The sequence below is a fragment of the Chiloscyllium plagiosum genome, chromosome 10 (assembly GCF_004010195.1).
Source record: "Chiloscyllium plagiosum isolate BGI_BamShark_2017 chromosome 10, ASM401019v2, whole genome shotgun sequence".
NCBI classification, from domain to species: Eukaryota; Metazoa; Chordata; class Chondrichthyes; order Orectolobiformes; family Hemiscylliidae; genus Chiloscyllium; species Chiloscyllium plagiosum.
Window position 1 is genome coordinate 36,443,533 of NC_057719.1, and position 19,227 is coordinate 36,462,759.

The window sequence follows — 19,227 nt, forward strand, 5'->3', positions numbered from 1 at the left end:
GCAAACTCCACACAGTCAGTCGCCTGAGGCGGGAATTGAACCCGGGTCTCTGGCGCTGTGAGGCAGCAATGCTAACTACTGTGCCACAGTGCTGCCCACTTGATTTCCGGCATAATTCTTTCTTACTTTACAATGTACTAGGCTCTCCACTTCTATTATTATTGACAAATTATACATCTCATTAATTTAATTTTGTTCTATTTTATGTTATCTTATTCTTAGTGTGTCACAGATTAGTTTTCCCACTTGCCTCTGCTGAGATACGCTCAGCTTAATCCTTTGTCATCGTCACTATTGCTACTATTACATAACAAAACAACAGCCCCTCTAGAGAGCATCACTTAGAACGTACATTGAATTCAAATAACTTGCAAGGTGGTAGAACTGTCATATCAGAAAGAGGACAATATAATTTGGGCTCATTATAAATTTATGAAATCCAAGATGTTATAACTACATTAGCATTTTCTAAATTATTTTGCTCCTTCTGGGAAATGTTATGTGATAACACAATTTTTTTGGAATCAGGAAGGAATGGCATCTAGAAGGTCTTTCGATTTGAGAAAACCCATTAAAGTAAATTATTGTTTCATCATTTTAGATTCTTTTTAAAATTTCAGTTCAAATTGAGGCATTCGTAGCATCTTCATAGCATTACCACAAAATACCATTGAAAGCATTAGTGGCTCAAAAACCCATGACCATTCTACTACGTTACTGGAAGTTTATACCAGAAATGATTTCTGCTGGGTCATGATCTTGTGTAGGGGATTTGTTATGTTTTGGAAGAGTTAATCATCTTTAAAAAATCTTCCAAAGCTGATGGCAGGTATTGCATACAATTGCGATTGGTTCTAAATCAGCAATGTATGCATTATCAGGGAACCAGCTTGGGATCTCTGAAGAAAGACACTTGAGTTTTAAAAATATTTGAAATGTGCTGCCCAAAGAAAATTGTTCTTCCTTGTTTCTGAGTTCCCAACCACTCCTCCTGTATAAGTCACTCTGCTGCTGCCATTCGCCCAAACTTATAAGTTTTTACAGCATCAGGTTCACATGACCCAGGCAGGTACACATCAATATTTGATAGGATGTGCCCTCTTCCCTACTTCTGTTGATGTTTAGCGCCTTTATTGCTCCAGTATAAATATTGTGTTGGAAGGAAGTGTCTAGCATTTTTAGCAATTTTCATGTTCTCAGGACATCATCAAACACTACAACTAAGAGGTACTTTTAAAACAATTACTGTTGTAGTGCAGAGAAATGAGAAAGTTATATGATGCTTAGCAAGGTCTCACAGATACAGTCAAAAGGTATCATCATGGAATTAGGCTACTATATTGATTTGAACATGAGTAATTTCCTTCCTAATAAAATGTGATTTGCAAGGATGTTTGTCACATCTTGGATGAAGACAAACTAAGACCAGTTCACAGAGTTGGAAAATTTTACTGAGGTTTCTCCCCACAAAATGACAATCGCGAATTGGAACATGATTGCAGCCACAGAAGAAGTCTTCCTTTCAATATAGAAAATGCACAAAATTACTAAAGGTGTATTTGCAATAAACTGGACAATTTATTGTCCTCATGAAAGGAGTGGCAAATGCTACCACACATATAATGCTTAAAGTTATGATGGCTTTGGAAAACACCGAGCCTATCCTGCAAATAACATTAACATTCCAAAATGTATAAATCTGACACTTCTACTATATAGACAACTAACGATTACTACAAGTGAAACAAAATATGCAAATTAAAGATAAGCAGCTACAAGGCATGCTGTTCATAGAACATAGAACATAGAAAAGTACAGGACATAAAAGGCCCTTAGGCCCACGATATTGTGCCGAGACTTAATCCTAATGTAAAATATAGTAACTTAACCTACGCACCCCTCAACTCACTGCTATCCATGTGCATGTGCAGCAGTCGCTTAAATGTCCTCAATGACTTTGATTCCACCGCCTCAATTGGCAACGCATTCCATGCATTCACAACTCTGTGTAAAGAACCTATCTCTGATGTCTCCTTTATACCTTCCTCCTAATATCTTCAAACTATGACTTCTTGGACCAGTCAACCCTGGGGAAAAGTCTCTGGCTATTGACTCTATCTATTCCTCTCATTATTTTGTACACCTCAATCAGGTTTCCTCTCTTCCTCCTTCTTTCCAGAGAGAAAAGTCTGAGCTTATTCAACCTTTCTTCATAAGGCAAGCCCTCCAGTCCAGGCAGCATCCTGGTAAGCCTTCTCTGCACCCTCTCCAAACTCTGTATCTTTCCTATAGTAGGGCGACCAGAACTGGACACAATATTCCAAGTGTGGTCTCACCAGGGGCTTGTAGAGCTGCAGCAAAACCTCGCGGCTCTTAAACCCTGTTAATGAAAGCCAAAACACCATGTGCTTTCTTAACAACCCTATCCATTTGAGTGGCAACTTCGAGGGATCTATGTACTTGCACACCCAGATCCCTCTGTTTCTCCACACTGCCAAGAATCCTGTTGTTAATCCTATATGCAGTGTTGGAGTTCGACCTTCCAAAATGCATCACTTTGCATTTATCCAGGTTGAACTCCACCTGCCACTTCTCAGCCCAGCTCTGCATCCTGTCTATGTGCATAGAGATTCTGTCAAGTTGAAGACAATGGCACTTATATTGAAAGAGACATTCTTGAATATTGTGCAAATGAAAGTCTTAGATCACTAGAAGGACAAGCTGGAAAAATAACAGCTCTGACTGCGTGTCCCAACTCTGCAAATATTTGTGTGAACAAGTGGAGGTGCACTTAGTGAGTGAATCATGACATAGAACAGTCTTCAATCCTATTTTGGTGCACAGTCTGCTGTTTTGGACCACACAAGCTTTCTCAATGTCCTCAGGAACATAGGAACAGGAAACCATCTAGCCCCAGTGGGTGGCACAGTGGTTAGCACTGCTGTCTCACAGCGCCAGAGACTCAGGTTCCATTCCCGCCTCAGGCGACTGACTGTGTGGAGTTTGCACGTTCTCCCCGTGTTTGCGTGGGTTTCCTCCGGGTGCTCCGGTTTCCTCCCATAGTCCAAAGATGTGCAGGTCAGGTGAATTAGCCATGCTAAATTGCCCGTAGTGTTAAGTGAAGGGGTAAATGTAGGCGTATAGGTGGGTTGTGCTTCAGTGTGGACTTGTTGGTCCGAAGGGCCTGTTTCTACGCTGTAAGTAATCTAATCTAATCAAACCGATTTGTCATTCAGTGAAATCATGGCTGATCTGTGATTTAAGTTTACATACCCAGTTTTCCTCAAATCCTCAAATAACAAACTCAGAATTAAAATGTACAATTCACCACGCACCAATTCTTGTGTGTACCCTTTGTTTGCATGAATTTTTAAAAATTTCACTCTTAAAAGGTATGTTTCTGATATTTTAGATTTTTTATCTGCTATTAACAACAGAACTAGTTTGCATGGACAGAAATTATCTGTTTACCCTAGTATCTTGAAAACGTCAATCATTGCTTAATTTTCTAAACTCCTAAGAACACAAACCAAGTTAATGTAATCTCTCCTCAAAATTAAAATTCCAATTTAACACAATCACAGAAGTAGGCATAAACAATATTGGAAAACATCGCCCCTCCAGTTGCCCACTGTTACTGGGTATTCCCGAGATCTTAGCCTCTGTTTCAGGGTGGTAATGATTTGCTTCACATACTCATGGCAACTGCATGGTTCTCTTTGTCTGGTGCTATCTACATAAGGTGAGGTGGTGGTCAGGAGTTATGAGCCAGATATAGAGCAGGTATCCTTTGTCACTCAGCAGTCAGTCTCCAGTTCCACATGCTGTGTCAAATTCCACACACCATGTCAATGTACTGACTACTCAAACATATAGAAAGTCAAATCTGCATATTACTAATATTAGATTTATAAATACCAAGACAATCAAACCTTACTCTCAATAAAACTACAGAAAAGAGCATAGTGGTGATAAAATGTTTAAGGGTTAAATTTCAAAAATGGTACTGAGAGTTGGGGTTAGGTGAGGAAGCACTTAGCACCTGAGTGTTTAAAAATGTCTGAAGCATGATGGAAGCAAAACTAACAGTATTCTTTTTTATTTCAGTTCTTCACCAAAACAGCTCCAAAATTACCAACTCGAACTGCAGGAGCCAGAACTGGACATGATTTACCTACATCTGGAGACAGAACTTCAACACACACAGGAAAAGCTGAAAGAGCTGACAGAAACATTACAAAGGTTTATTTTCAAATAAAATGAATCTAGAAACAAAATTAATAATTTGATTAGACTTCAAAATATTTTCAATTTTATTCATTAATGCAGAGAATTATTCAAGTAAAATGTTTGTTTTCCATTTTATGACACAGCGTAAAACAGAATGGCTGTTGCTTCCCAAAGCAACAGGGACCACAATTTCATTTCAAGAAGCTTTGTAAGAATTGCTTGCTTATAATTTCATTTTTTTAAATTTAGGGATTGTTACATATCTGGCTAAGTGATTCTCATGGTGGCAGTACTACATTGTGGTAATAACAATAGTCATAATCATCTTACATTGACACAATGTGGCTGGCCCTAATTTGAAATATTTATTGGCATTAGTCTTGTTTCATTCAAACAACAATAGCAAACAGTGATGTTGAAATTTATATACACTGGCTTATCAATACAAATTATGTCGAGGGAAAAATCCCTACAATGCAATAGGTACTGAGTTTGGTTTTGCTTTTAGCAAGGTATTTTTACCTGATGTGGCAATGCTTACGTTACTTTTTGTAACATAAGAAACTAAGCATGGATAGTTATTGAAACATTTAATATTACAATAGAGTCATAGAGTCTTAGCACGGAAACAGACCCTTCGGTCCAACTCATCCATGCTGACTAGATATCCTATGTAAATAGAATATAGAACATAGAAAAGTACAGCACAGAACAGGCCCTTTGGGCCACGATGTTGTGCCAAGATTTAATCCTAATGTAAAATATAGTAACAACCTACGCATCCCTCAACTCACTACTATCCATGTGCATGTCCAGCAGTTGCTTAAATGTTCCCAAGGACTCTGCTTCCACCACCACCGCTCACAACGCATTCCATGCATTCACAACTGTCTGCGTAAAGAACCTACCTCTGACATCTCCTTTATACCTTCCGCCTAATATCTTCAAACTATGACTTCTCATACCAGTTAATCCTGCCCTGGCTATTGACTCTATCTATTCCTCTCACTATTTTGTACACCTCGATCAGGTCTCCTCTCTTCCTCCTTCTCTCCAGAGAGAAAAGTCTGAGCTTATTCAACCTTTCTTCATACGGCAAGCCTTCCAGTTCAGGCAGCATCCTGGTAAACCTTCTTTGCACCCTCTCCAAAGCTTCTGTATCTTTCCTATAATAGGGCGACCAGAACTGGACACAATATTCCAAGTGTGGTCTCACCAGGGGCTTGTAGAGCTGCAGCAATACCTCGCGGCTCTTAAACCCTGTTAATGAAAGCCAAAACACCATATGCTTTCTTAACAACCTTATCTACTTGGGTGGCAACTTTGAGGGATCTATGTACTTGCACACCCAGATCCCTCTGTTCCTCCACTTTGCCAAGAATCCTATCTTTAATCCTATATTCAGCATTCGAATTTGACCTTCCAAAATGCATCACTTTGCATTTATCCAGGTTGAACTCCATCTGCCATTTCTCAACCCAGTTCTGCATTCTGTCTATGTCGCACTGCAGCCTGCAGTAGCCCTCTATATTATCGACGACACCTCCAACCTTTGTGTCATCTGCAAATTTACTAACCCACCCCTCAACCTCCTCATCCAAGTCATTTATAAAAACTACAAAGAACAGAGGCTCAAGTACAGAGCCCTGCGGGACCCCACTCAACACTGACCTCCAGGCAGAATACTTTCCATCTATAATCACTCTCTGCCTTCTGTCAGCCAGCCAATTCTGAATTCAGATAGCCAAATCTCCCTGCATCCCATACTTCCTGATGTTATGAATGAGCCTATCATGGGGAACCCTATCAAATGTCTTGCTGAAATCCATATATACCACATCCACTGCTCGATTGTCGTCAACCTGTCTTGACATCTCCTCAAGGAACTCAGTAAGATTTGTGAGGCATGACCAGCCCCTCATAAAGCCATGCTGACTGCCTTTAATCACCCTATGCTTTGCCAAATAGTCATAAATCCTATCCCTCAGAATTCTTTCCAAAACTTTGCTGACCACAGATGTAAGACTGGCTGGTTTGTAATTGCCAGTGATTTCCCTATTACCCTTCTTGAAAAGTGGAACAACATTCATTGCCTTCCAATCCTCTGGTACGACTCCCATGGAGAGTGAGGAGGCAAATATCCTCGCCAGCGGCTTAGCAACCTCCTTTCTTGCTTCCTGGAGCAGCCTAGGATAAATCCGGTGTGGCCCTGGGTACTTATAAATCTTAATGTTTTCCAAAGTTTCCAGCACATTAACTTCATCAATCTTGATCTGGTCTAGACTGTATCCCAGCTCCTCTAAGTTTTCATTTATAACAAGTTCCCTTTCCTTGGTGAAAACCGAAGCAAAAAACTCATTTCGGGCTTCCCCTATCTGCTCGGACACCACGCAGAAGTTCCCTCCGCTATCCCTGATCGGCCCTACCTTCACTCTGATCATTCTCTTATTCTTCATGTATGAGTAAAACGCCTTTGGGTTCTCCCTAATCCTTCTTGCCAAGCCTTTTTTGTGACCCCTCCTGGCTCTCCTCAGTCCATTTCTGAGCTCCTTTCTAGCAAGCCTGTAATCCTCTAAAGCTGTGCTAGATCCTTGCTTCCTCCACATTACGTTAGCTGCTTCTTCCTTTTGACAAGAAGTTCCTCTATTCTCGTCATCCAAGTTCCTTAATCTTATCCCTTCTTACCTGCCTCAGAGGAACAAATTTGTGCATCACTCGCATCAACTGCTCCTTAAATAGTCTCCACATGTCTGCTGTGCCCTTTCTGTGGAACAATTGCTCCAAGTCTATTCTTCCCAAATCCTGTCTGATTGCGTCATAATTTCCTTTTCCCCAACTGAATATCTTCTCTCAGTAATTGCTCCTTTCACTTTCCAAGGCTATGCTAAATGTGAGGCAGTTGTGATCACTGTCACCAAAGTGCTCTCCCACTGCGAGATCTGACACCTGTCCTAGCTCATTGCCGAGCACCAAATACAAAATGGCCTCTCCCCTCATCGGTCTGTTGACATATTGAGTAAGGAAACCCTCCTGAACACACCTGACAAAATTGGCTCCATCCAAACCATCTACACTTAGGAGGTTCCAGTCGATATTGGGAAAGTTGAAATCACCCATAACAACAACCCTGCTACTTCTGCATTTTTCCAGAATCTGCCCACCTATGAGATCTTCAATCTCTCTACAGCTATTAGGTGGTTTGTAGAAAACCCCCAATGTGGTGACTGTTCCCTTGCTGTTCCTAACTTCCACACATACTGACTCAGTAGACAAACCTTCCTCAACAACCTTTGTTTTTGTAGTTGTGATGCACTCTCTGATTAGCAATGCTACACCCCCTCCTCTTTTTCCACCCTCCCTGTTCTTTTTAAACGTTTTAAACCCTGGAACATCAAGCAACTATTCCTGCCCCAGTGAAACCCACGTCTCCATTATGGCCACAATATTGTAGTCACAAGTACTGACCCATGCTCTAAGTTCGTCACTCTTATTTCGGACACTCCTTGCATTACAGCAGACACACTTTAACCGATCCCTTTGTTTCATCGCGTGAGAAACCTTCCTTTTAGATTCAATATATCCTGTCACTGTCACGTCTGCAACTGACCCCCTCTTAGACATGTGGCTCTGATTCCCACCCCCCCCCTGCCAAACTAGTTTAAACCCTCCCGAATCACACGAGCAAATCTCCCACACAGGACATTAGTACCCCTCCAGTTCAGATGCAACCCGTCCTTCATGTACAGGTCCCACCTTCCCCAGAAGATATCCCAATGGTCTAAAGACCTCCCACCTGCGCCAGCCTTGCAGCCACGTGTTAAGCTGCATTCGCTGACTGTTCCTCATCTCACTATCTCACGGCACCGGTAGCAAACCTGAAATCACTACTCTATTCATCCTGCTCTTCAGCTTCCAACCTAACTGTCTGTAGCTGCTCCCCCTCCCCCTTCAGAATCTTGTAAACCCGATCGGCAACATCCCAGACCCTGGCAAAAGGGAGGCCACATACCTTCCGGGAGTCCCGTTCCTGACCACAAAATCTCCTGTCAATCTGTCTAACTATTGAGTCCCCGACCACTAGCGCTTTTCTATTTTCCTCCTTCCGTTCTGAGCCACAGTGCCAGGCTCAGTGCCAGAGACCTGATAACTGTGGCTTACCCCTGGTAGGCCGTCCCCACCAGCAGTATCCAAAATGGTATACTTATTGCTGAGGGGAACGGACACAAGGGATTCCTGCTCTGACCGTCGGTTCTCTTTCTTCCCCCTGACAGTAACCCAGCTGTCCTTATCCTGTGTTTGGGGAGTGACCACCTCTCTGTATATCCTCTCAATTTCCCCCTCAGCCTCCCGTTTGCCATCTAGTCCTATTTGCCAGCATTTGGCCTATATCCCTCTAAACCCAAGTTCTGATCAGGTCTTGGGGATTTATCCACGTTTATACGTTTTAAGACATCCAGCACGTCCTCATCTGTAATATGGACGTTTTTCAATATGTCACTATTCATTTCCCCATGTTCTGTATCTTCCATAAATTCTCCACAGTTAACACTGATGCAAAATACTCATTTAGTATCTCACCCATCTCCTGCAGTTCCACACGTAGGCAGCCTTGCTGATTTTAAGCAGTTTTATTCTGTCTCTAGTTACCCTTTTGTCTTTAATGTATTTATAGACCAAAGGACCCTTCAGCCCTCGATGTTGCACCAACCTGTGAAAGCAATCTGAAGCCCATCTATCCTACACTATTCCATTCTCATCCATATGTTTATCCAATGACCATTTAGGTGCCCTTAAAGATAGTGAGTCTATGACTGTTGCAGGCAGGGCATTTCACACCCCTATCACTCTCTGAGTGAATCCCTTTGGGTTCTCCTTAACCCTATTTGCCAAACCTATTTCATGTCCCTTTTTTGCCCATATTGAAACATTTAATTAAAATATATAAATATTACATTTCACAGATATCTGATGTCTAGGGTAGTATTAAGCTATTTGATTAATTCAGAGCTGCATTGCTTTCCTGCTATGCTTTAAGTGATCTGAGTTTAGATGGAGCATGTAATCTTTATATCCTTCTGTCAAATGCCATGGTATAGTGATAATACCATGATCTCTTAAAAGTATAACGACGCACTGTGTCTCCTAAAGGTAGACCATGAGATATAACACATCTCCCTTTCTCAAAAGATTAATAAAACCCACATACATGTTCATGTATAGTCACATATTGTTAGTTTGATTATTACACAAACAGCGAAAAGAGAATTTACAAGATGAAAATTTCAAACTTCAATGTAACACTTTGGAAGTTTGACAACTCATTATAGCCTCTCTGGAAAGGTTTATACTGTTCTGTGTTGCCCTTGTTTGACAAATTGGTTTTCTTACTGCTGATTGCTGTCATTTAGTATTATCATACATCATCATTGTCAGAACTTTCCACTTCAATTACTTTGTGTATTTTGATGTGTTGCATGTTGGGCTGAGTATGCTCCTGTCCTTCACAATGCAGCACCATGATCAGTAATGATTTTGTGTTATCTGGGCTAATTGCATGTTTTAGAAACCTTAGCTGGTATCATTGTATCTCTAATTCATACTGTTTGTTCAGTGTGCAGTTTTAGTAGGTCCATATCTGCTCACCCATCAGGTATTTCATTCATTCTCATCTTTCAAAATATAACATCCTGTCAAAATAATATCCTGTTCCTCAGAATCATTAGATAATTGATTGCTGGGTAAAATCATTGCCTTCTGATCACAAGTTATACTTGGGATGGTAATCCTTTCCCCATTGGTGCTGCATGAAAACACAGCAATGCAATTTAACTACTTCAACATATGGGTCACTCCTCACTTTGTACACATCTGGAATGTTTTGCTAGTGTATAGCTGTCCACTGCCAAAGATGATCCATTCTGGAATATTGGATAAACTGAACATACTATCCATCATTCTAGTAACAGTTGCACTCGTTGTATTGCTAAATCATGGAACAATGGGAAACTTAGAGAAGTAATCCATCACAATAATATAATTTTCTCCAAACTCTGTGAGTAAGTTTGTTGCTACTTTTGCTCAAGGACTGGCTGGAATATTGTGTGGATACTTCATCTGCTGCTGGGCTTTTGGCATGCATTCACAAGTCATTGACTATCCTGTTTAATTCCTGACCAATGTGCAGACTCACTTGCTAGCCAGCTATTTGTTCAATATCGTTTTTACATAATGCTTCTACAATTAGGACTTGTTTACCCTTTAAAATGACTTGTTGTGATTATACCAAGATCAACCCTGTATGACAAAAGTGAATTAATTTTCTCAGGTACTTAGTATTGCAGGCCATGACTGGATAATTATCTTTTGCAGCTCTAGTAATTGCTCACCTTCGGCAGTGGCCGATTGCAGCTGTTCACACTGGCTCTTGTCAAAGTGTAATAGATCAATCTTGATAACGTCTTCAATGTTATAGTCCAGAGCATCAATGTGCTGAGGAAGGGTCACTGAACTACCAAGATTAACTCTGATTTCTCTGGCAGATGTTGCCAGACCTGCTGAGCCTTTCCAGCAATTTCTGTTTTTGTTTCTGATTTCCAGCATCCACTGTTCTTTTGGTTTTGTTGTGCAGATCAAGATGATTATCCTGGTCTTTGTGTGAGATGGGTAATCTGCTCAGAGTCCCAGATATAATCTTCCTGACATCTGATATATACTTCACTTCAAACTTATATCCTTGCACCTTGGCTAGATGCTACAAATCGGGCGATGCATCATGAAAGAGTTGATTTGATTTGATTTATTGTAGTCACATGAACCTAAGAACAGTGAAAAACTTTGATTTGTGAGCAATACAGTCAGATCATAGCAAACAAGGACATACAGATCATAGGAGAAAGTGAGGACTGCAGTAGCTGGAGATCAGAGCTGAAAATGTGTTGCTGGAAAAGCGCAGCAGGTCAGGCAGCATCCAAGGAGCAGGAGAATCGACGTTTCGGGCATGAGCCCTTCTTCAGGAATGGGTGATCGAGAGTTTGAGAACATGATTCATCAGCAGAGAAACAGCAACTGTGGCATCCCAGGAAATTTGTGAGTTGATTGTTTAACAGTAACTGCTGTTCTGTACAATATTGCAACACCAGTCATTTTGAACAGCAGGAATGTTTAAACTAGCACAAACTGAAAACAAGGCATAGTGGAGGAAGCTGATTAGTGAGTTAGGGAAAAGAAATTGCTACTCATCTCTAGTTTATAGGAATAGTAAAAGAGTAAGTTCAAAGGAAGTAAACTTAACTAAAGTCAAAGTAATGAATTATAAGCCTATGGTATAGCAGGCAACTTCGCCAAGAGGAATAGTCATCCTGTAGCACAGGAGAATTGTGAGAACTTCTCATGACCTACACAAGTTATGTCCAGGAAGTGTCACTGGCTGCACAAGCTTGAGCTCCAGCTCAAGCTCCTTTTAGGTGCATAAGAGGCAGAGAACCAAGTGTGGAGTTTGTTCAGAAGGAGGTAACACTGCAGGGAAGGTCGAGGCAGGCAGTCCAAAAGAAACACACAGAGAGTGCAGACATCCCCAAATGTCCTGCTTTCTAGTTAGTTTTCCATTCTGGATATTGGGGATAGAGATAGATCCTTGGAAGAGCGCATCAAGAATGGCCCAGCTATTAGGAGATTTGATTAGATTAGATTACTTAGTGTGGAAACAGGCCCTTTGGCCCAACAAGTCCACACCGACCCTCCGAAGAGCAACCCACCCAGACCCATTCCCTTGCATTTACCCTTTCACTTAACGCTACAGGCAATTTAGCATGGTCAATTCACCTAACCTGCACATTTTTGAACTGTGGGTGGAAATCGGAGCATCCGGAGGAAACCCACGCAGACACGGGGAGAATGTGCAAACTCCACACAGACAGTTGCCTGAGGCAGGAATTGAACCCGGGTCTCGGGGACAAATAGGCATTCTTATTGTTAGGGGAATAGACCAGCATTTCTGCAGCCACCAACGTGACTCCAGGCCGGCATGTTGGCTCCAAATTCAAGAATATCATAGAGCAGCTGCAGAATGTTTTTCTGAGGGGAGGCAACATTGGTGCTAATGACATAGGTAGGAAGTGGAATATAGCCCTGGAATCAGAACTGAATGAACTAGGTAGAAAACTATCTAGCAGGATTCTAAAGTAGTAATCTCCAGATTACTCCTCACCACATGCAAGTGAGTACAGAAATTGGAAAACAAGGCAGTTGAATGCATGGAAAGATGATGTAGGAGACAGAGTTTGAGATTGCCAAGACACCAGGACTGGATCTGGGGAAGTTGGCACCTCTACAAGTCAGATGGGCTGCATCTGAACAGAGGCAGAACCAAGTTCCTTTTTGGGTGTTTTCATAATGCTACTGGGGGGGGGGCGGGGGGGGTTTAAACTAACCCAGCTAGAGTAAGGGAACTATAGGAGAATATTAGAAGGTAGTACTTGGATGCATGAAATGCTGAGAGAGGCAGATTTCATTAAAGTACAGAATAATAAGTTAATAGGTGGAATCAAAGTAAGAGAAAAAGTGTGAAGGTTACACAATACACGAATGTGAAGGCATGGAATATAGTTAATAAGACTGGAGAGTTACAGCTCTTGTGGAGTTATAATGTGGCAATAATGGAGACCTGAATCAAAGAGTGTTAAATATTCCTGGTTACAAGGTGTACAGAAAAGATGGGAAAGGGCAGAAGGGAGGAGAGATAGCACTATTGATTAATGAAAGCATTGCAGTATTGAAGACAAAAGATGTTTCAGAGGGGTCAACAACAGAATTCATTTGGCTATAGCGTATGAATAAGCAAGATGCAATTATATTACTCAGCCTAATTTGCAGACCACGAATTAGTGGGAAAGAAACAAGAGGAATAAATCTTCAAGAAAATTAGAGAGATGTGTAGACACCATAGAGTAGGTATGTTGGGGGATTTTAATCACCTAAATTTAGACTAGTTAGTGGTCTTGTAGGGATAACCGAGCGACAGATATCCCTAGATTATATCGCAATTTTTTTCTATAACAGTTGTGTCCAATCCAACAAGAATGGAAGCATTGCTGGACCTTATTCTTAGGAAGTAGGTGGACCAAGTAAATCAAGTGACAGTAGGAAAACATTTAGTGGACAGTGATTATTGTATTATAAGGTCAAGGATAACAATGGTAAATGAAATGAAATGACGAAGAATAATCAACAGGTGAAGAGCTAACTTCAATGGGGCTAGAACCGAGCTTCACTGGATAGATTGAAACAAAGTTTAATGGGAAAAACAGTCTCTGACCAATGGGCTACCTTCAAAAAGGAGATTGTTTGAACAGAGTCAGGGTATATTCACTTGAGTGGGACAAACAAATACAGAGGTACCTTGGTGACAAGGGAAATGGACATTTTTAAGGAAGAAAACAATATGCTTAGAACAGGTGTCAGATGTTAAGTACAGGATTGAACAACTGCAAACATTAAGCCTTTGCTCAAAAAATATTTGTGAATACAGACCCAGCAATTCAGACCAGTCAGTTTAAGTTCAGTAATGGGGAAACCTCTAGAAACAATAATTTGGGATAAAAGTATGGTTGACTCAAAAGATTTAGCATGGGTTTGCTAAGGGAAAATTATGTCTAATTTACTTGGTGGAGGTTTTCTTATGAGAAAGCAGAGAACTGATGAACATAAGGCTGGTGATTAAAAGACTTTTAATATACAAAGACACAATTCATAAGCTTATGAATAAAGTTATAGGTCATGAATAGAAAGGACAATTAAAAGTGCATGTAAAATTGGCTGAGGGACGGGAACAGAGCTTATTAGTTAACATATATTTTTTGAGCTGGAACTAGGTTTGTATTTGAGTTCCCCAGGGGTCAGTGTTAGGACCCTTATTTTTCCTATATAGATAGATATAAATGATGTAGATCTTGAGTGCACTGGCCAATTTACAGATTTTGTAAGAGATTTGTAAGCTGTAAGGATGACAGTGTAGACCCACACAAGGACATTGACAAGTTGGTGGAGTGGCTGGATAGCTGGCAAATGAAGTTTATTGCAAAGAAATGGAAGGTGATGCACATTGGTACAAGAATGGTTCCAGGAATGAGAAATTTCAGTTATGAGGATAGATTGAAGAAGCTGGGACTGTTATCCTTGGAGAGAAGAAGACTGAGAGGAGATGTAGCTGATGTTTCCTAAATCTCAATGTGCAAGCTGGATGGGCAGCGGGTATTCCTGCTTGTAAAAGAAAAAAAAATAATGAGAGGGCGTGGAATTAAAGTGATGTGCAAACGAAGCATGGGTGCTGTAAGAAAACAACATTTTCATTCAGTATTGAAGGTGTTCACTCAGAGTAGTTGGGATATGAAATGCCCTGCCTGGAAATGTGTTGGAGGCAAATTTACTTGAGGCATTTGAATGCATTAATGATCATTTGGATAGAAATAATGTGCAGGGAAGTGGGGACAAGACAAGAGATTGGGACTAGGGTAATAGAGCAGTACAGGCACAATGGGTCAAATAGCCTACTTCTGAACTATAATGATTCTATGATGAGCAGGGAGTTTATTAAGAATTTATAAAGCAGTTAGGCATCAGCTGGAGTACCATATCCAGTTCGGGGCACCACATTGTATAAAGAATGTGAATGTATATGGGACTGTGCAGAAGAGTTTTGAGGTTCCAGGCATGTGAAACTTCAGTTATGGGATAGATTGAAGATGTTGGGATTATGTTCCTTGGAGAGATACGAGTAAGGAGAGATTTGATGGATGCTTTCATAATCATTAGAGAGAATGACAGATCAGTGGGGAGAAACTGTTCCCACTTGTAAAAAGACTAAGGACCAGAGTGAGTGATTGGGATCGGAATGCACCGCCTAGCAGTGTGTGGAGGCATGTTTTACTGAGGCAGTCAAGTGGGTATTCATTGATTTTACTACAAACAATGTGCTGGGTTAAAGGGAAAAGAGAGGAGTTTGGCATTAAATCAAAATGCTGAAAAAGCCAGTACAGACACAATGGACAGAAAGCCAATACCCAGTGAGGCCCTCTTGTGCACTGTAACAATTCTGTGATTCAGATGGATATGGGCAAGGACATTTTGCAGCCAATCATCTGTTATAACTGCTACAGCTGCCACATACTCATGCTTACTCCGCAAAGGACAATGCCGTAGCTTTTCTTCATTCAGTCTAGATCTCCATCGCTGCACATCATCTCCTAGCTACTCAGTCTCATTGCCAGGGTGACTCCCCTTTCTTGCAGGATCAGGGTTAGAGATGGGAACATTTTCTGCTCAAGCAGAGCAGAGCTTCTTCAATGTCAAATAGTGGCCTCTCTCATTCTCTTCCTTGCTGGTGAGAACGCTGTCAAATTGTTCCAAGATATTCACCTTGTACTTTGAAATGATTGACAAACACAATGGTGGAGTCCAGATCTCAGTGCTTTTGTTCCTTAGGTACAGACAAACATGGCTGAAAACAACTAATCTTGTGTTCCCAGTCTGGAACTTTGCCTTCTTGTGGCATCATTATCGGATTTGCTATTCTGCTGGTGGGAATGTTTGACTACTTGGATACAACCAAGATTTTGGGATATCTAAATTTGAGATAACACAATTTCATACTCCCAGTACTTTGGACAAATTTCTAGACCAATACCTTTTAAAATAACATCAACCAAATGGCAAATGATTAACAAGATGCAATGTATCCTTGGAAGTTGGAGAAATTTCACTAGTTTAACTCCTCTTTCTCTTGTTCAGGCCATATTCTAATGCTGATCTTGAAATTGAGGATGACAGAATTGATCCTACTGATATTTCAAACAAAATTTTTAGGGCGATGACAAAATATGACTCCCAATTTGGTACTTCTGCTGACTTTTGCTATTAAAATTATATGCAGGAAGTCTTTATCGTCATGCTAGTTTTTGAACTCAATGAAATTATTGCACCAAGCACCCTTAGATTTCTTTATGCATAGACTGCACATATATCAGTAGTTTGTACTTTCACTGATGGGACTTATTTCCATTAAAATAAATGAGTACATGGTATTTGGGTTCCTGGTTATTCATATTCTTTCTGATTGAACCACTCGTCACGTCAAGGTAATTCACAGGAATTACTGGATTTCTGACTAAGAATGATGTTTCTCTGCTCCCATCCCCCCTTTTTGTGAGTTTTCAAATACAATTCTGTCATGGTTTTTAAACTTTCCTGAAGTTTGTTATGGAAACAATAACACACCACTCAACTTTAAATGAGTCAGAGTATGAAGGTTGTTGGTGATATACATAACAGACCTGAATTTTCCAGAAAAATAAACATCAACTGGCCTTCAATTAATCATGTGTATTGTTGGTGAAAATGGCATTAAAATGGCAAAGGTTTAGGTGGATGGCAAGGTACTGAGTCATCCAGGTTTTATAGCTTTACCAAATTCCAAGCTTCAGTTCAAAAATATCTGTAAAAGGTTGAGCAGTACCATATCATGTGATATTGTGGTCTTTATCATTTTGCAACCTGGACAATAAGTGTGGTTGGAATTGGAAACAAAATAAATAGAAATAATAATGAAATGCTTAAATACTACAGAGTGAAATATTCATCTTATGAAAACCAATTCTGAAACAGGACTGATTACTTATTGAAACAATTAATTTGGACTGTATCTACTGGTTCATTTCTTTGAAATGTACTTATGATTTGAGGCATTCAATGGCCTACAAATTTGTGACCTGTTTTTCATACATTCTATATATGTCATATTTTTTAAAACAACATTAGGTGCAACCACGTTCTTTCTCAAGTTACAATCACACACCCCAAGTTTAGTATCAATTGAAATTCTTTGATGTTTCATACCTATTCTTAAATTTTGATGTAAACCAGGTACCCTGACCCAAGACCTTGTAACTGAAATGCAGTAAGATTATCTCCCTTGAGAAATCTCACTCAGCTACCTCAAGCCCAGTCCTGATAGTGACAAAAACCTTCGCACAGTAACTGCAGTACTGATGTACAGCAAAGCTGCTTCTCAACAAGCAACAGCTAGTTGTGAATCCACCCTCGCACTCAGGACATGTTCTTTGGATAGGTCATTAAACACACATTGGTTCAATGGCAAGAGAGAAAGAACTAAGTGAGCCTTTTGATTATAATTGTTTTAATATTCTATTATTGCCGTTTAGGACACAAAGCAATCAGACAGAATTACAAAGAGTTAACCAGGATCTTGAAAAGAAGCTGCATAGGATGGTGAGTGAATGGCATGATGATTCACAAAAATATAATTTTTGGGCAACTGATTGCTTTTGAATACCAGTGGATATAAGTACAACAGTCAGAATGATGGATCTCCCTGATGCAAGTGCTGTGGAAAATATCCTAATGATTTCTTCAACATACCTCTTAGTTTATGTGCATAGTCATACAGTCATAGAGATGTACAGCATGGAAACAGACCCTTCGGTCCAACTCGTCCATGCTGACTAGATATCCTAAATAAATCTAGTCCCATTCACCACATTTGTCCCATATCCTTCTAAACACTTCCTATTCATATAGCCATCCAAGTGCCTTTTAAATGTTGTAATTGTACCAACTTCCACCACTTCCTCTGGTAGCTCGTTCCATACACGCAACATCCACTGCATGAAACAGTTGCCTGTTAGATTCCGTTCAAATCTTTCCCTTTTTACCTTAAACCTATACCTTCTAGTTTTGGACTCATCTACCCCAGAGAAAAAAACCCTGTCTATTTATCCTATCCATGCCCCTCATGATTTTATAAACCTTTATAAGGTTACCCCTCAGCCTCCGACACTCCAGCGAAAATAGCCCCAGCCTATTCAGCCTCTCCCTGTAGCTCAACCTAGCAACATCCTTGTAAATATTTTCTGAACCCTTTCAAGCTTCACAACATCCTTCCTACAGCAGGGAGACTTGAATTGCACACAGTATTCAAAAGTAGCCTAACCAACATCCTGTACAGTAACATGATCTCCCAACTCCTTTATTAAATATTAAATACACTATCTTATCCACCTGCAACTCCACTTTCAAGGAACTGTAAACCTGCATCCAAGGTCTCTTTGTTCAGCAACATGCACCAGGACCTGACCATTAAGTGTGTAAATCCTGCCCTGATTTGTCTTTCCAAAATGCAGCACTTCATATTTATCTAAATTAACTCCATCTGCCTCTCCTCACACCACTGCCCCATCTGATCAAGATGAGGTAACCCTCTTCGCTATCCACTACACTTCCAATTTCGGTGTCATCTGCAAACTTACTAAACATGCCTTTATGTTCGCATCCAAATCATTTATATAAATGAATGCCACAATTATCAATTTGATTTCCTCAACTGCTTAGCTTGTGTTATTTTTAGCTCTTGCTGTGTGTGAGATCTAATTCCCTAGACCAATTCTAATTCTTCCCTTAAGATGACAGGCATGAAGAGAGTTTGTTTCGGTTGGGACTATTTTCACTTTAGAAGAATAGGGCATTCTGATAGAAACCTATAAAATTCTAACCAGACTAAACAGATTAAATGCAGGAAGAATATTCCCAATAACTGGGGAGTTCAGAACCAAGGGTCACAGTCTAAGGATATAGGATAAGCCATTTAGAACTAAGATGAGGAGAAATATCTTCACCCAGGAAATGGTAAACCTCTGGAATTCTCTGCTACAGAAAGCAGTTGAGGCTCGAACATTGAATGTTTTCAAGAATAATTTATATATAGTTCTTAGGGCTAGAGGTATGGGAAGAAAGCAGGAAGGTTACTGGATTGGTTGATAAGTCATAATCATATTGACTGTGGAAGCAGGCTCAAGATCTGAATTGCCCCCACCTGCTCCTATTTTTCTCTGTTTCTATGTATCTTTCAATCTTTCAACAGGATAAGAGATAGAAAACACTGTTTGGTAATTGCTTTTAGATTCTGTCTTATCTCATGTCTCTGAAAAA

At 40.3% G+C, this 19,227-nt stretch overlaps 1 protein-coding gene across 1 annotated transcript in view; it reads left to right on the plus strand.

The window, feature by feature from the left end:
* Window positions 1-19,227, plus strand: part of LOC122553926 — a 59,661-nt gene that overhangs the window by 17,178 nt on the left and 23,256 nt on the right. The window contains exons 3-4 of the mRNA XM_043698433.1: window positions 4,108-4,242; window positions 17,445-17,511. Of these exons, the coding sequence (XP_043554368.1) occupies window positions 4,108-4,242; window positions 17,445-17,511 (202 nt within the window). The remainder of the gene's footprint in view (window positions 1-4,107; window positions 4,243-17,444; window positions 17,512-19,227) is intronic.